The 19,337-nt window shown below is 38.7% G+C and overlaps 1 protein-coding gene across 2 annotated transcripts in view; it reads right to left on the bottom strand.

Annotated features, from left to right (window-relative positions):
* The window catches only part of trmt61a (tRNA methyltransferase 61A), a 37,688-nt gene extending 18,351 nt beyond the window's left edge, over positions 1-19,337 (bottom strand). Inside the window, exons 1-2 of one of the 2 annotated variants that reach the window (XM_043697504.1) lie at positions 19,209-19,337; positions 2,547-2,909 (exon numbers count right to left, since the gene is read on the bottom strand). In XM_043697504.1, coding sequence (XP_043553439.1) covers positions 2,547-2,909; positions 19,209-19,263 — 418 coding nt within the window. In that variant the 5' untranslated portion in view covers positions 19,264-19,337. Of the gene's footprint in view, positions 1-2,546; positions 2,910-6,922; positions 7,078-19,208 lie in introns of those variants that run through there. The other variant, XM_043697505.1, reaches the window with a different exon arrangement.

The raw sequence follows: 19,337 nt of genomic DNA, 5'->3' as shown, positions 1-19,337 counted from the left end.
GACACAACATATCCCTCTGCCCATCTTTGTGATATCATGCAATTAACCAGGTACTGTCAGTGGAAGGGATGAGAATGAACCTTTTTGGTGTTTTTGACTTGTATCAACATAGCTAGTACATAAATGTAATGTTACTAAGTTTCTTTAAGTATTTAACCAGACAATGATATGCCATTTTCACAGTGCCATGGAAAAGCTGTGTATCTCACTGCAATTTCAAGAATTTCATGTTTGACTCTGCAGGTGCCATCACTGGAAATTTCTGTTCAGTTTGCAAATAACAGCAAGCTCTCATCACCATTTTTATAATAGATTTTAATAGACTATATTTAAGTACTCTCCTTTCTTTTTCAAGACATCCAATCTTGTCCTAGAGACACAAATTAGGTATTGAGAATTTATTTTTTGATAGTGACTACATAACAAAGGTACTCCATTGGCATAAAGTACGTTGGGAAATCTGATTCTTCAAAAAGCGCTGTGCAAGTCTTCCTTGTTTTAAAAAAATTGAACTATTAGATCAGTTTTGTAATCAATACAAGACTGAAATGAAAAATAAAATTGCTCTGAGTATGGTACAGTGTAAAAACAAGATTGAATGTAATTTGGACACACTACTGATTTAAGACTCTTATGTTCATAAGTAAATACTTGCAAGGACTTTGGCTACCTTCTCCTGTAATTTCCATAATTGCTTCAACTGTACCTAAAGTACCTATTCACTTGGTCTCTACTTTCAATAAGTTATTTTCTTCTATCCTATTGGTCTCCTGTATCAGACATTATATTCCACCCAAAACAAGAATAAAACATTACTCTGGTAATTTGACAACACTGCTCAAGACAGCTGTGGAAGACTAAAAGTTGACATTTCCTTTAATCTTCTTTTCATTTTTTTAAGTAAATTTCCTCTATTCATTTCAGATTGCCATGAAACTTTGAACTTGCAACACAGAAGTCTGAGCACCTCAGGTCATCTTAAAATTGATGACATATTTCCTCATGAATTAAGTAACCTCGTATTCAAAGTATATTCTCAATAAAGTAAAGCACATTAAATTGAGACTGAAATGGAAAAATAAAGATTAAAAGCAACAAGGTGAAAGTGTGCACTGCAGATGCTGGAGATTAGAGTCGAGAGTGTGGTGCTGGAAAAGCATAGCAGGTCAGGCAGCATCTGAGGAGCAGGAGAATCGATATTTCAGGCAAAAGCCCTTCATCAGGAATGGGGCTGCGAGTCGAGGGGGTGGAGAGATAAATGGGAGGGGGGTGGAGCTGGGGCTGGGGCTTGATGGGGGCGGAAGTAACCGAATGTGCAATAGGTAGGCGGGAAGGAAGAGGGACAGGTTGAGGGCAGCCAACTAAGACAAGTTAAATCCAGTTCAGCCTCAACTAATACCACAAAGTAAAGAAGCAAAACAGAATTGTCTCATAAGACGTAACGGGTTATAAACTCCATAAGGCAGGGTCCAAGGAAACACTTGCATTTATGTAACAAAACACATCAAAGCACTTAACGTGAATTACCTTTGGAGTGCAAACAAATAGAACTATTCATAAAAGAAATAGGAGCTGATTGGCCCTTCCAGCCTGCTCTGCCATTCAATAAGATTATGACTGCTCTGATTTGTGGCCTTACCTACACTTTTCTGCTAGTCTCCTTAAAAAAAAAACCCACAATTCCCTTGTCAAAAAAATGTCTAACTGTAATATATTCAATGACCTAGCCTCCACTGCTGTCATTAACAATACTATGATGAGAAGTTAATCATCAAATCCATCTTAAATAGGAGGCCATTGATTTAAACCAGTCTCACTCTCATTCTTCAAAACTCCAATGAGAATTGGTCCAAACTCTGATAAGAATAGGCCCAACCTCCTCAGCCTTTCCTCAAGGCAACCCCTTCATCCAAGGAATCAACCTTCTTTGAATTGCTTTGAATACAAGTGTATCCTTGCTTAAGTAAAAGGTGTGACCAGTATTCAAGATCTCACTAATGCCCTATATAATTGTAGCAAGAATCCTATACTTTTGTACTCCATCTTCCTGGCAGTAGTGACATTTGCAGTAGCAATATTCCACAACAACATAACACTAGTCAGAAGGTTTTTTTTAAATATAGTATTTAAATGATACTGGTTTGAGGGAGGAAGCGATCTTACCCTACAAATCCACGAGATTTTAAATAACTATTTAACCATATAGAAAAAACTCTAACATTTCCATTAAAGATGCAGAGTTCAGAGTATAATAATATATAATTATGTCCAGCAAGTGTGCCATGCAAGATGAATAAGTTATTTCTGTAAAACTTTTCATAGTCCTAAACAAGAAATGCAGCATTCAGTTTCTACTGTAATTCATTGAGAAGATATGAAAATGGTCATGCTCAAAAATTAAACATAAGAAGTGAGCAATTGAAGCTCCACATCCAAGATGAACGAACATGCTTTGGAAAATTTGAAATTATAAATAACTTTGCAATATGCATGGATATCCCTTCTAATCCAAGATTGCAAATTTTTACATCACTGAAACAACCTACCTGACTCACAGACAATCGATCCTGGTTTCAATTCGAGCATCATAATGATCATAGAAATATCAGTGGAATACAGAATCTGGGTCCGATGAGGTAGAGTCACAGTCCAGAGTTCTGGAGTAGGGTGCAGTATATACACCCACCCTCCTTTGCTACATGTAACTTTTGACCCATATTTTTTCCCAATTAGGTCAGCAGAGTGCTTGATAGCCCCATATTTTGTCTGTGTTGAACCACCTTGCTGAACTTTGATGGCAAACATTGAGTCATGACCGAGGAAGATAATGGCAGTGTCACCATTCTGAATGACATCTCTATATTCCACAAAACTCATTTCTGAGAATGGAATGCAACGATAGCCAAATTCTGAAAAAAGCAACAAAAATATCAGATTTGTTATTTTATATATTCAATATTTGCTCTTATTATTCCACTATAGTAGGACATTTAGAAATTCACAGCTAAAGGTTACATACAAATTTAGAAGAATGGACACTCTTTACTACAGCACAGCCCGATAAAACCTGAGAGGAAAAGAACACCAAATAATGGTAGGATGATATCAGGAGTAAGCAATGACCCAAGTAGCAGCCAGGAACCAATAAGTATAGGCCCTTCACACAATCACTGGTCACCAGTGCGCCTGTTCCACTCTTGACTGCTTCACTACAGGCAATTATGCAAAAACAGTACCATGTTAAATTTAAAAATATACAAGAAAAATGTATTTTAAACATATTTCATCTGTCAATGTCTGAATTTAGCTATTTAAACTACAGTTTTCAATTTATAGGCTGTGGCTTTAATGTTTTAGTTTTTGTCTGCTAAGGAAGGTCCACTGGAACTTGAATTCAGTTTATCATTTATTCCTAGGGGAAATCAATGTTTCATATAAAGCTCAGCAAAAAAACCCCAAAAACCTATGGGTACTAGAAATCAGAAACAAATGAAAATTGCTGAAGATTGTGGGGGTGGCGAGGAGGAAGAGAGTAACGGACAGCCTTTTATGAAAATTGTAAGGCTTAACCCTAACGTCACATCTTGAGTATATATTTGAAGTTAATTATTTATTAAAGCATACTTGCATCTATATTCCTGTTCAAAATTTACAAAATGATGCATTGAGTGGATGAGGAACAGAATTTTCCTAATTCAATTGAGATGTTGAATTAACCTTGCGATCTTGTTTGGATAACCAAGGTTATCTGCTGAAGATTATCCGAGAGGGGGCTGGTGGGGGAGTAAACGATATGTGGAGATAGAGCCCAAATACAGAGAACAAGAGTCGGATAAAGAAATGGCTAAAAGTCAGTCTTGGGAGAATCAATAGCTGCTAAGGGGGACCATTAGTGGCTGACTAATTAGTGGTTGTTTGTGGTAGCAGCCCATGTGATGACAATATCTGGTGTGTGCATGTTAGATAAGGACATGGGAGAAGGTGCTTAGGCCCTAAAAAAAAAATTGAGCTCAATATTGAGTTCGGAGGCCAAAGATTGCCCAAGCAGAAAATGTGATGCTGTTCTTCCAGCTTGTGCTGAGCTTCACTGGAGCACTGCAGCAACCCTGAGACACAGATATTGTTCAGAGCCACTTCAACACACCATCACGTTCCCTGACCAAAATCTCTTTCTCAGGCTTGCTTCAATACTCGAGTGAAGCTCAGCAAAAGCAGAAAATGAGATGTTGTTCTTCCAGCTTGGGGACCTTGCAGCCTTCAGGATTCAAATCAAGTTCAATAAATTTTAGGGCCTGAGCATATTCTTTTATGAGGTAAAAACAATGACTGCAGATTCTGGAAACCAGATTCTGAATTAGTGGTGCTGGAAGAGCACAGCAGTTCAGGCAGCATCCGAGGAGCTCCTTGGATGCTGCCTGAACTGCTGTGCTCTTCCAGCACCACTAATCCATATTCTCTTATGTCCTTACCTCAAACCCAAACACCAGGCCTTGTCTTCAAACAACACATTGTCAACCACTGAGGTCCCAATGAGAAAACATGGATTATACTAGGCTGACCTTTACCTATTGTTTTGACTGCCCAACTGCTATTCTCTCTCTCTCTGCATTCCAAATCTCCCTACCGTTTACTCTCCTCCCTCTCCCAACCCCATCTTCGACATATATACTAACTGTTTCCCAGCTACAATCAGTACTGAAGGAAGGTCACTGGACCTGAAATGTTAACTCTGCTTTCTAATCACGGATGCTGCCACATCTGCTGAGTTCTTTCCAGAAACTTCAGTTTTTGCTTCATTCATTTAAAGTTGTTATTTTCAGACACACAACCACAACTTTAAGTGAGGACCTCTGGTATGAAAGAGGGGTAAAGAAAAAAATCAAAAGACAAAAATATTTGGAAAAAGCAAAGAGAGAGTAAAAGCAAAGTATTGATCCATTTAACCATGATATCCAGAGACAAGGCAAGATTGTTAATTATCTAAGTCACATTATCTTTATTTAGAAACGAGACAGACAGTTTACCATGTCAGAATTTCAGGAAGAATAATGGAAAATCTCCTCAAATAGTGTGTAATAATACTTAAGTACTCTGGAAGTAAATGGTTAGCACTGCTGCCTCACAGTGCCAGAGACCCGGATTCAATTCCTGCCTCAGGCGACTGACTGTGTGGAGTTTGCACATTCTCCCCGTGTCTGCATGGGTTTCCTCCAGGTGTTCCAGTTTCCTCCCACAGTCCAAAAATGTGCAGGTTAGGTGAACTGGCCATGCTAAATTGCCCGTAGTGTTAGGTGATGGGGTAAATGTAGGGGGATTGGTCTGGGTGGGTTGCACTTTGGCGGGTCAGTGTGGACTTGTTGGGCCAAAGGGCCTGTTTCCACACTGTAAGTAATCTAATCAAAAAAAAACCTGTTCCAGACAACTTGCACAAATGAATCTTAAAAGAAGAATAGGACCAATGCTCTAATGTTTTAACAAATCTATCAATGTTGGAATAGATTCTTAAAAATAGGACAGTGAGTAAACACACGGAAGAAAGGTCGCCATTCAATTTTAAATTAATGAGAATTGGATTCATATGCCTAATTCTACAATCCTCTCATTTGCATAGTTAATTACCTTCCAATACCAGATGGCACGACTCATACATGAATAATGGTTATCTGAAACAAAATGGTGTTAGCACCACCATCACCATCGGCGGTCCCTTGCAGACAAGGATGACTCTCTTTCACTGTCAGGGTGAGTCTTTTGGTAGTTGTACAGACTGATGCAGCCACTGCATGTTCTATTCAGTGGCACCAATGTATCAATGGAACTAGCAATTAGCCAACCTCTCCCAGAGATGACTCTCAGAAAATTGAGGTTACAGAAATTATAGAATGGCCTTATAGGAGTTTATAAAATCATGAGGGGCATAAATAGAGAGAATAGGCAAGGTCTTTTTCCCAGGGTAGGGCAGTCCAAAACTACAGCACATAGGTTTAAGGTTGAGAGGGAATAGATTTAAAAAAGAACCTGAAGAACAACTTTCTCACACAGAAGGTGGTGCCAGAGGAAGTGGTGGACAATGTTTAAGAGGCATCTGCATGGTTTTGTGAATAGGAAAGGGTTTAGAGGGATATGGGCCAAATACTGGCAAATGGCACTTTCGAATAGCTGGTAGGCGTTGATGAGTGGGACCTAAAGGTCTGTTTCTGTGCTGTTTAACTCTGAGTCTATAAAATAAAAATGTGAATGCTTAGTTTTCAGAATTCTTCCAAAATAGTCTAAGTCAAATGATTAATACTTTCTTAAAATAAAATCATTCATAGAACACGAGCCTCACTGGCTTGGCCAGAATTTACTGACCCTTCAGAAAGGGGTAGTGAGCTGATTTACAATATGAAAGGCAGAGTGTAACATTGGTTAAAATTGTTATCCCAACACTGATACAGTTTTACAACAAGTTACCAAGATCAGTCAAAGGTTTTCTAAACTGAGGTAATGTCTGTTTCCTGTGTTCTACACACCAACACAGTGCAGTCTCAGAGAATGTTATGGTCTCTACCATTTTCCCTTTCAGTAACATAGGAGCACATTATTTCTGCTGTCTATTTATTTCCAGTATTAGATTAGGAGGGCCATATTTCCCAGGGAGGTTGTCAATATTTACAGCACAATATTTTCCATACCAAAACATTTGAGGCACAGTGGATACACAGACAAAGAAACCACTGACTTTTTTTTTGGATAGAGAACGGATAGAGCAATTTGGTTAAGGCACTGGATAGATTTGACCCATGACCAAATGACAGTTTCTTTTGGGTTCAGAAAATTAATGGTTTGTGATGAAAACAGCTCACTAGACGAAATTGTTGGATAAAGAATAGACATCAGTTTAGCAGAGTAGATTAGATTTAGATTAGATTAGATTACTTACAGTGTGGAAACAGGCCCTTCAGCCCAACAAGTCCACACCGACCCTCCAAAGACCAAAGCTCAGGCAGCTTCAGGATGAAAGTAAATGGACAACAGCTGAAACAATGCTACTCTCCTGCACCAGTGACACCCAGAATGAATTGGACACGAAGAAAGGATTGTTAGGAAACCTCACTGTATAAGCAGAAAAATGAAACATATTTGTAATAGGGTAAATTGGTTTTAGTTGGGTTAGAAGTTGCAGAAAGTAAATATTTGCAAATATATATTTATTAAATTATCCAAAAGTGGAAATGTTTAATTAACTGTGTAACGAAATATCAAACAACACATCTCAAAAATAATTTGGAGACAGATTTACCAAAGAATTAACATACAAAACATTGTATAACAAAATATTGTATTCATTGCCATTAAAACCCAGTATGGTTCACTAATATTCTTTGGCTTCACAATATTGTACGAAAATATTCTAGCTCATGTTTTTCAAAACTTTCTATGTAGCAGTGGATTCAAATATTTTGTCAACCAATACTGATGCATTCATTCCCTAAATTCTTGAATCCATCTCAGGCAGACAGAAGGAACTTGGCTTAATGTCTCATTCAAAAATGGTCAGCTCAAACAATGCATCACTCCTTCAGTGCTTTTGTAAATATCAGCCCATATTATATGCTCAGGTCTCTGCAATGGACTTAGATCTGACCTTCTGATGGTGAGGAGAGAGAATGGTTACAACTAAAATTTGTGCTGCGTACTCAAGAAATGTGCCACAACTTGAGCCAATAAACTGCAGTAGCCTACCTCCCCATGGTAGGCTACTGCAGAAAATACGGAGATATGGCATTGAGGGTGAGTTGGAGGTTTGGATTAGGAATTGGCTGGATGGAAGAAGACAGAGGGTAGTAGTTGATGGCAAAGTTTCTTCATGGAGGCCGTCACTAGCGGTGTTCCGCAAGGATCTGTTTTGGGACCATTGCTGTTTGTCATTTTTATAAATGACATGGAAGAGGGGTTAGAAGGTTGGGTGAGCAAGTTTGCGGATGATACGAAAGTCGGAGGAGTTGTTGACAGTGAGGAAGGATGTGGCAGGTTACAGCAGGATATAGAGAAGCTGCAGAGCTGGGCAGAAAGGTGGCAGATGGAATACAATGTAGCTAAGTGCGAGGTGATTCACTTTGGGAAGAAAAACAAAAAGATGGGGTGGACAACAGCTGAAACAATGCTACTCTCCTGCACCAGTGACACCCAGAATGAATTGGACACGAAGAAAGGATTGTTAGGAAACCTCACTGTATAAGCAGAAAAATGAAACATATTTGTAATAGGGTAAATTGGTTTTAGTTGGGTTAGAAGTTGCAGAAAGTAAATATTTGCAAATATATATTTATTAAATTATCCAAAAGTGGAAATGTTTAATTAACTGTGTAACGAAATATCAAACAACACATCTCAAAAATAATTTGGAGACAGATTTACCAAAGAATTAACATACAAAACATTGTATAACAAAATATTGTATTCATTGCCATTAAAACCCAGTATGGTTCACTAATATTCTTTGGCTTCACAATATTGTACGAAAATATTCTAGCTCATGTTTTTCAAAACTTTCTATGTAGCAGTGGATTCAAATATTTTGTCAACCAATACTGATGCATTCATTCCCTAAATTCTTGAATCCATCTCAGGCAGACAGAAGGAACTTGGCTTAATGTCTCATTCAAAAATGGTCAGCTCAAACAATGCATCACTCCTTCAGTGCTTTTGTAAATATCAGCCCATATTATATGCTCAGGTCTCTGGAATGGACTTAGATCTGACCTTCTGATGGTGAGGAGAGAGAATGGTTACAACTAAAATTTGTGCTGCGTACTCAAGAAATATGCCACAACTTGAGCCAATAAACTTAAGGCAACTGACATTCCAGATCAGTACACACAGAACGTTGCTTTGTCAGAGGTACTGTATTTCCTCCACCAAGTTTTGATGTATTTCTTGTACCCTTACCTGAGCACAAAAAACAACAATGCTGGAGCTACAGAAGTGAGTAAAATTAGTATCTAACAGGTCCAAGGGCTTAGGGAGAGCAAAAGAGATAGGTATGTGACTCAGTTGGTAGGTTTTTTTAAAAATATCAAAGGCACAATAAAGGTGTTGCACAACACGTTAAAAAAAAATCACAAATATATTTAAAATCAATGGATTTCAAAATGGTTTCAAAGACTTAATTGTGAATATGCAAATGATTCACAAGTGATTCATAAGTATTCTGGCACTGGGATTACTGATAACTATTTCCAGAAATATCAGTAAATCAAGTAGGGGCTGAAAGTAGGTATATGAGAGTAGTCTCTGGAGCAGAAGCATGTCAAAACAAAGCAACCAAGACATCTGCAAAAAGACAACACTTTAGTTTCACTATAGTGTTTTCACTTGAAGCTGATGTCCTGCCCTTTCATTAATATCTCATTGATGATTTGAGACATAAGATCAAAGAATTAGGCAGCCAAGCATAGAGCACTGTACACACAGGCAGCTAGCAACAAATAGTGAGTCTATCCTACATTATGAATTCATTTTCTGAATGTGACTTAGCTCATGTAACACAAGTGGCCTCAGAGGTTGATTCTGAACTCCCCTCTGAAATGGTCCAGCAAGGCATTAAGGTCAAGGACAATTAGGAATGAGCAAACAATTCGGGTCAACCAACAACATTAGCATTACATGGATGAAGAAAGAAAAAGAACTTTGTGGAACCCAATCCAAAAGAATCTGAAAATTCATTCCCATCCTTGGTCAGAGGTTAGGGTGATAACAGAAATACATAAAAGAACTACTTTTTTTAAAATATAAAGAGCTAAAATATCAAGCTGTATAATTTATGCATCAATATTCATCAGAAAATATGGGAAAACGTTTTAAAGTACCAATCTGGCAATTCTAATTTTTTTTAAAAAGTGTAAGTCACGAGCAGATACACTGAATAATGCAGCTAAACATAATTACAGAAGTTCTCACATATCCTTGACCTATTTAGGGTTGTTTCTAATTAAGGTGCTGTTCTCCCTTGCTGGGGTATAGCTCCCAAGATCCCAGGCACCTCCAAAGCTTTACTCAAGACAGTCTTAAAAATAAATTTCATTTTAGCTGGCTTTTCAATTATTCAAGGATTGGGAGGCAGAAGCAGTGGTGGAAGAATAAAGAGCAGAATTATTACAATTATTCAAGAATTATTCAAGGATTGGGAGGCAGAAGCAGTGGTGGAAGAATAAAGAGCAGAATTATTACAACTGAACTCAGTCATATTGGTGCCAACATTGACCCAACCATGCTTCATATTGGTGCCAACATTGACCCAACCATGCTTCCAGTAAGAGGTCATGGATAGCAATCACAAGAAATTATTGGCTTTCATTCACAAATCTAGAACAAAATAAAACAAACCTAATAATGGTATCTTTCTTCCTCTGACATAAAATAACTCAGGACAGATAAGAACATGAATTTATGGCCTTCGTAATCTGTACAACTCAACCACTCACTGTACAAACTGGAAAAGCAGATGCTCATTCTGGGAAACTCCCACACATCAAAAGGACTCGAATAAAACCAAAATATGGAGGATGCTGGAAATCTAAACAAAAAAAAGCGCTGAAAAAAAACTTAACAGGTCTGGTAGCATGTGTGGAGAAAGAAACAGAGGTATTGGGTTGAGTCCGATAAGACCGTTCTTCAGAACTCTTCAGACACAAAATGTTAATTCTCTCCACAGATGCTGATAGTTTGAATTTTCCTAGCACGTCCTATTTTATAATATAAAGTAATTGCTCTACTTAGACAAAAACAATGGATCTTTCAGATTGATGGGACTTTAAAAAAGCATTTTATTTATCCACTGAAATCATTCCAGGCAGATTCAGTGAACAACATGAGAAAAGAAAAATGTGTAAGTTAGTGTCTTATTTTTCAGACAGGCAGTCATTTTGTACAAATATAAAAATGATATTTTGTAAAGATACATCACAGACACTTTTGCCATAATGATTAGTTTATTAACATGTTCACCAAACAACATTCTATTCATTTTTGGATTAATTGGAAATCAGAGCTGACTGACGTATTTTAATCAACTTGATAAGTTCTATTCCAGCATTAAGTGTACAGAACATTCATTAACACATTAGTAGATAGACTGTGATGTAAAATGACAGTTTTGATTGTTCCTGCGATTAAATATTTTCCCAACCATCATGTCTCCTCTCTCAACTAATAAGATTCCAAAAAGCATATGATTTATCAGTATTCCATAATGCTCTGCAGTATGAAATGGAGCGTGAGGAATTACTGAGATTTAAGGTTCAACAAATTTTGCACCAAGATAGAACTTTAACTTAAAGCCTTATATTGAAGGCAGGATGCTGATCTGTGTTAGCAGCTTTTTTAACCTTAGGCAGTGCAGCAATATTCAAGCACATCTTCAGACAAGACTTAGTTCTCAACTATTAGCTATGAAAATGTTCCAAATAACAAATATATTACAGGAAACTAATTGATAAAATATAAATAGCCCCTTCTCTAGTTTTACAAATTGTTCATCTAAATTCAACATATTGCCCCTCATTGAGTCTTTTGAGTTATTCATCAATTAAGAAGGGTTGATATCAAAGCTGGCATGATAAAAGTAGTATTTGTGTATGCACTGTTGATAGATATTCAATGGGCCATTTGGTTTACATATACTGAAATACCAGCTTTAGGTGAATTACCAGCCTATACTGTACAATATTTGTCTTTTGCTGGAAGCTAAGTATTATACAGCTAGTTTGATGCTTTCCTGAACACATGTTCAAAATTAAAAAGATACAAGACTAAATAATAGTCTGAGGTCATCTTATCAAATACTCCTTAAAATTACAAACTCAATCATAATATACACACACAGGGAAGCTAATGTCAAGTTGAGAAATAAGCGTCTCTACACAAAACTAACTGATTTTATGTTGATTGTACAAAAATACAAAGTGATACCACCAAGCATTTTTATAACACTGCAATTGAATATTCTGAAAACATTTTTTGTAATAATAATGTGCCAAGGTAATCTCAAGTGCATTGATATAAATGCCAAATAAATATATAGCAACTGATCTTAGCATAATTTAGTACACAAAACGCACTCAAAACAAAACATTTGCTGCTTGTAAAGATTTGTCAATGTTGCAAGGTTAACTGACCTGGGTACTTGATAACTACAATATATGGGTTATACTGTAAGTGATGTTATCTATTTTTAAAACTCTAAATCCTCAGTGCATTTTCTTGCTGGGAACAGTTCCAGCAGTCTTTCAGCATGAAAGAAAATATCTTGTTGGGATCAATATTCCACATGCCTACTATACAATGTATGTTTTGCACATTACAGGAATTTGTCTAGAGGCTAGCTAGTTGTGTATACTACTTTCTTATATCAGGAATGTAATAAATTAGAAAACATTTTTAGATCCATAACACTTGTAATACAAAAGGAGATATTCCTTATACCCGTTCAACTTCAGTGTTTCAAAATGAATGCCAGTTTGATCATTATAAAGTTATTTCTGTGCTACATTAAACCGCCTGAAGTTACCTCTCATTTTTCTAGCAGTCCCACCTTTAATACAGCTGTGCATCAATTGAACTGATAATTTATTTTTCACCTCAAGAAACTTGAATGTACATAGACTAAGCTGAAAGTCACACAAACCTTATCAAGAGTAATTGCTATTTAAGGCTCATTTGACAAATATTTCTTCTCAGAGTGCTATAACATAAACAGATTCACATTTATTATTGCTTGGTCTTTGCTTAATAACACATTACAAAAAGCTTACATTAATTAGGAAGTAATTCAGACAGTGGTCAGTGTCCATTCTGTCCAATAAAACTCCAATTTTAAATGCCTGAAACCAATAAAGCAATTATTTATTTATCCTTGATCAATATTTTTCACAACTATGTTTAAATACACTCAAAACATTAATTGAATGCAAGTGAAGTAACTTGAACACTAGCAAGAGGCTGGGTATTCTCTGATGAGTGATTTGCTTCCTGGCTCCCTGAAGTCTCTCTAAGCCTACAAGGTACAGGCAAAGAATGTGAACCATAATTGTTAATGCCTGAATGGCTGCAGCTCCTAGAGTACAACATTGGCCAAAAAAAAGCAGTCCTTCTTTTTATTACCCCATACAATAGTTTAAAGACTCTCTTCACCATCATTGGCATATGCCAGATGTATAGTATATTATTCACTGGGCACACTGCAGCAACTTATCAAGGCTTCCTCAGTATCACTTTTCAAATTGGTAAACTCCAATACCTAGAAGGTGGGTACAAGGGAACACCATAACCTCAAAATCACACACTATCCTAACTTAAGCATCTAATCTCATTATATCATTACCATGGTGTCAAAATTCTGGAACTTCCCATCCATCAATATCATGGGAGCAATTTCACCACAACACTTGAACAAAGTCCACTATCCCAAGAGTAAGTAGGAATTGTCAATAATACCCATGTCTTAAGACCTACTGTTTTAGAAATCACTGTGTTACACAAAAACAACAGGTCTAGCAGGATAAGGCAAACAAAGTAAAGCTGCTCCAGCAGCTCATGGTACAAAGACTGGAGCAAATCACAGATTTAAAGCAACAAGAGAAATGGAAGGGGATGTGAGGTGAGCTTTTTTTAAAACACAATGTGTGAGAATGGATTGAAACTTGTTGAAAGGATTTAGAAGTGGAGACAAGATTTCAAAAATAAACTAAAACTAGTTGGGCATTTGAAGTTCTCCTGGGTTAGAGTGCAAATGTAACTGACCTAGATTGTTCGACTGAGTACTGGCATGAACTCGATGGCCAAAGGCCCACATTTGCAGCATAATGATTCTGGCAGCATTTACCCTGGATAAAGGTGTCATAGAGATGTACAGCATGGAAACAGACCCTTCGGTCAAACCCGTCCATGCCAACCAGATATTCCAACCCAATCGAGTCCCACCTGCCAGCACCCGGTCCATATCTCTCCAAACTCTTCCTATTCATATACCCATCCAAATGCCTTTTAAATGTTGCAATTTGTACTCGCCTCCACCACTTCCTCTGGCAGCTCATTCCATACACGTACCACCCTCTGCATGAAAAGGTTGCCCCTTAGGTCTCTTTTATATCTTTCCCCTCTCACGTTAAACCTATGCTGTCTAGTTGTGGACTCCCCCACCCCAGGGAAAAGACTTTGTCTATTTATCCTATCCATAACCCACATGATTTTATAAACCTCTATAACGTCACCTCTCAGCCTCAGACGCTCCAGGGAAAACAGCCCCAGCCAGTTCAGCCTCTCCCTATAGCTCAAATCCTTAAAAGTCTTCTCTTAACTCTTTGAAGTTTCACAATATGTTTATTGCTCATCCCTAACTGCCCTGGAGAAAGTGTTGGTGAACAACCTCTAGAACCACTTCATTCCTTGGGGTGTATGTACACTGATAGTGCTGTTAGGAAGGGTGTTCCAGAATTCTCACCCAATGATAGTGAAGGAATTACAAAACAGTTCCAAGTCAGAATGGTACGTGGCTTGCAGGGGATCATGTTGGTGTAGGTGTTTCATTGCAGCTGCTGCCCTTGTCCCTCAATTGGTAGAGATTGTGAATTTGTAAGGTGCTGTCAGAGGAGCTTTAGCGAGTTACTGCAGTGCATCTTGTGGATGCACAACTGCTGCAATTGTGTTAATAATGAAGAGAGTAAGTGTCACAGATATTGTCCACTTCTTTCTGCATTTGAACACAGACTGCTTCAGTATCTGAAGAGTCATGAATAGTATTGAAAATTGTGCATGCATTGCACCCTTAGGAGGGTCACTGAGCCTAGGAAACTAACATGAGGAATTTTTGCAGGGATGTCCTTGGGTCCTGCCTTGAAGAAGTTTTCCTCTTCTCTCTACAAGAATCTCAGGGAGTCCCTCTCCCACTGCAACTCCCAGGTCATTTCCTACTCTATGCTACTTTCTCCCCACGCCCACCCTCCTCTAGCTTATCTCTCCCCCACGCTTCAGGCTCTCTGCCTTTATTCCTGATGAAGGGCTTTTGCCCGAGACGTCGATTTTGCTGCTCGTCAGATGCTGCCTGAATTGCTGTGCTCTTCCAGCACCACTGATTCAGAACTTGGGCTAAGATGACTGACCTCCTTAGTCTCCTTCCTTTGTCCTTTCCAGTGGAGGGATTTCCCCACCTCTACCCACCCCACTCTCCACAATGACTCCAGTTTTGCAAGGGCTCTTTGATGCCATATTTGGTCAAATGCTGCCTTGATGTCAAGGGCAGTCATTTTCACCTCACCTCTGGAGTTCAGTTCTTTAGTCCATATTTAGACCAAAGCTGGGAAGAGGTCAGGATATCAGTGTTCTTTACAGAACTTAAACTGAACATCAGTGAGCAGTTCATTCGTTTGCAAGTACCATTTGAAAATATCATCAACAACCTCATTCACCATTTCGCTGATGATTGAGATTAGATCAATGGGGGAGCTCAGGAGAATGTTAAGATGGATCATGCACTCATTACTTCTGGTTGAGGATAAATGCTGTTGCTTCAGCCTTGTCTGTTGCACTAATGTGCTTAGCTCCCCTTCTGTTAGTTGTTCAAGTGCTTTAATTCTGTTAAAGTTAGACTGCCAAGGCATCCAACTTTAATTTATTGGATGTAATGAAACTTGTGTCAAGAATACAGTAGCAGAAACAATTGTTTCATGTGGACTTAATATGTTGCTCATTGCAAGTTAGCACAATAAACCCCTTAACACTGCTACTAGAATCACAGCTCAGAATATACACAGATAACCTTTCATTAGTTCCAACTCTCAATAAATGTGCAAATAGGGTTACTAATATGCAATGTTACTCATGCTGCAGTCACTGGCATCTAAGTTTAAGTACAATATTATGCTTTAAAAATTATCTGTCATTGGGAACTAGGTCATACATCCCCTGAATTTCTAAACTATTTACCTACAAGATCAAATCCCATTCACAACTGAATGGATAAACAATCCCACACTGTTTGGCAAGGTTCTTAGGCAAACTGAGCTTAAGCAGTTTCTCAAAACAAAACTACCTTAATTTGGCACTAAATTGCAAAAGAAAATGACTTTCCTACTCAAAAGAAAATACAAGGAGGCTTTGTGGTTTAGATTCCAAAGCACAGGGTACATTATTCTGCTCTTGGCCATGTAATACATCTGACTAGGCACTTTCTGACACTAAACCAAAGAATTCTACGCTACAGAACTTCTTTGAACACCACATAAATTCACAATATCAGATTGAATTCAGAGTTTACCAATAAATTCTAAACTGATGGACAGTCTGCTTCAAATGTAACTAAAGTTAAATAGCTATCCACAGGTCTGCAGCCTTTAGTTCTACCAGCTGTGGGTTGTTGCAGTGTGTTTTGTAAACAGGATATACTGCTGCCAAAATGCTGTGGTGGTGGGATGGAGGGAAGGAATGCTTAAGGTGGTGGATGGGGGTGCCAATCAAGGGCTTTGTCTTGAATGGCATTTAGATTCTTGAATATTGTTTGAGCTACCCTCATTAGGCAAGTGAAGAGTATAGATCAGAATGGTGCTGGAAAAGCACAGCAGGTCAGGCAACATCAGAGAAGCAGGAAAATTGACATTTCGGGCAAACGTCCTTCCAAAACGTCGATTTTCCTGCTCCTTGGATGCTGCCTGACCTGCTGTGCTTTTCCAGCACCACACTGATCTAAACTCCGGTTTCCAGCATCTGCAGTCCTCACTTTTGCCTAAGTGAAGAGTATTCTATCACTCTTCCAAGGCACCTCACAAATGTGAATATGCATTTGGGAGTCTGGAGCTTAATGACTCACTGCAAAACATCTAACATCTGTTCTGATCTTGGAGCTTAAGTATTTATATAGCTGGTTCAACTAAGTTTCTTGTAAATGTAACCTGAGGATATCAATGATAGGGAATTTCACAACTGTAATATAGTTGAATGTCAAGGAAAGATGGATAGATCTTGCCTTGTTAGAAATACTAACTACCTGACACCTGAATGGCACAAACATTACTTGCCATTTACTAGCCTAAGCTGGTAATATGGTGGTATGGACTGCTTCAGTATCTGAGGAATTGCAAATGATGATTATTGTGAAATCATTTGGCAATATCCCTAATTGTGACACTATGATAAAGAAAAACATTGAAAATGGTCAGGCCTAGGAAACTACTCTGAGAAACTCCTAGTGTTCTGAATTTCAGATGAAATGCCTCAAACTACAACAACCAATTTCCTAATTGGTTGATTCCAACCAACGAAGAATGTTCCAAGATTGCATTGACTTAGTCTTTGAATCTACATCCAACAAGTACTCTCTGATTCAGGACCAGTACTCTCACCTCATTTGTTGATTTCCACTCTATTAAATATGTTCAGATCAAAGCTGTAAATAGGTCAGAGGTTCATAACCTTGGTGGAACTCAAACAAACCACTGACAGACTGGTTATTACAGAGTTAAGTGCCAATTGAAGGCACACTCAATGATGCAATTCCTGACATTACACTGGATTGAGAATACACTGATGGAGTGGTAATTGGCCAAATTAGATTTGATCGGTTTTTGGAGAGAAGACAAAAATGGTGAATGATTTGGAGGGCAGGTAATGCCAATGTTGTAGTTTCACTGAAACATCTTGGCAAGGGGCATGGCTAATTCTGGATGACATCTTCAGAACTAACACCAGATTGCTGTCAATGCTTATAGTTTTATTCATAATCTTTAGCCATTATATCACATGCAGTGGTCTGTAATAGATTAAAACTGGCATTTTTTTTATTTCATAAGAGTGTGGGCATCATTGGCAAGATCAGGATTTGTTACTCATCAATTTTCCTTGAATTGAGTCACTTTTTAGGCCTCCACAGAGGACAGTTAGGAGTCAGCCACATTGTTGTGGGTCACATGTAAGCCTGGAGAAAGTGAGGACTGCAGATGTTGGAGATCAGAGCTGAAAATGTGTTGCTGGAAAAGCACAGCAGGTCAGGCAGCATCCAAAGAGCCAGAGAATCGACGTTTCGGGCATGAGCCCTTCTTCAGCAATGAGGAAAGTGTGCCAAGCAGGCTAAGATAAAAGGTAGGGAGGAGGGGCATTGGAAATGCAATAGGTGTAAGGAGGTTAAGGTGAGGGTGATAAGGTGGGGGTGATGGGGTGGGCAAGAAGAAGATTGCAGGTTAGGAAGGTGGTGCTGAGTTCAAGGGTTGGGACTGAGACAAGGTGGGGTGGGGTGGAGGATGAGGAAACTGGAAAAGTCTGAGTTCATCCCTTGTGGTTGGAGGGTTCCGAGGCGGAAGATGAGGCACTCTTCCTCCAGCCATCATGTTGCTATGGTCTGGCGATGGAGGAGTCCAAGGACCTGCATGTCCTTGGTGGAGTGGGAGGGGGAGTTGAAATGTTGAGCCACAGGTCAGTCAGGGTAAGGATAATAAATTGTCTTCCCTAAAAAAAAAGTTTAGTATGTGATGTTTGGGACCTCAGGAAAGACTGAGATGCACCATCCTCTTCACTCTACTGGCTAAAGATAGTTGAAATGCTTTAAGTTTCATTTGCACTGACATGCAGGCTCCAATCAATGAGGATAGTGACTTTCACACAGTCTCCTTTACTGATTGGTTTAATTTTCTTCTGCTATACTGTATATGACTAAACATAGCAGGACTGCAGAGTTTTGACCTGATCCACTGATTGCAGAATACTTTGTTCTGTCCATCACATATGCTATTTAGGGTACATGCCTGTGATGAGTGTGACACCAACTCATTCTAAGGAATATATGGTGCTGCGGCATATGTTCTCAGCTGATCAATTCTCTGGTTTGGTGACATGGTAGGCTGAGAGATGTACACGGCAATGAATTTACATATTGTTATTGAATACAATTCTGATGATGGTGGCCCAGAAGCCGCCTCATAGGTGCCCAGACCTAAGCTAAATTGAAATTCAGTGTGTAAAACAAACCTAAGGTAGTCTGGGGCAAACCGAGTGTTGGTAATAACACACTCGCAAAACCACCTGCATTAGTAGGAACGTCCTACGCAGGAGCACACACATAACCTCTGAACGCCAGCAATCTTAATGAATGCTTCGGCAAACCGTTACAGGTTTTACCTTTAACGCTTCTTTCTTCAAGAACTTATACGAACACACGTGATAACAAAAAAGGAGAAACTCACCAACCCCCACACCACAAGTGGACTCCGACCGCACACTGATGATGTCACACGACATGCCCTTGGGCCAGTGATGATGACGTAATCGGCTCCACTTTGATTGACAGTTCGTGGTGTGAGTGGGGTTAAAAG

Source organism: Chiloscyllium plagiosum, chromosome 10, assembly GCF_004010195.1.
Source record: "Chiloscyllium plagiosum isolate BGI_BamShark_2017 chromosome 10, ASM401019v2, whole genome shotgun sequence".
Classification (NCBI taxonomy): domain Eukaryota; kingdom Metazoa; phylum Chordata; class Chondrichthyes; order Orectolobiformes; family Hemiscylliidae; genus Chiloscyllium; species Chiloscyllium plagiosum.
Note: the sequence above shows the minus strand (reverse complement) of the source record. Positions and strands in the feature narration are given on the sequence as shown.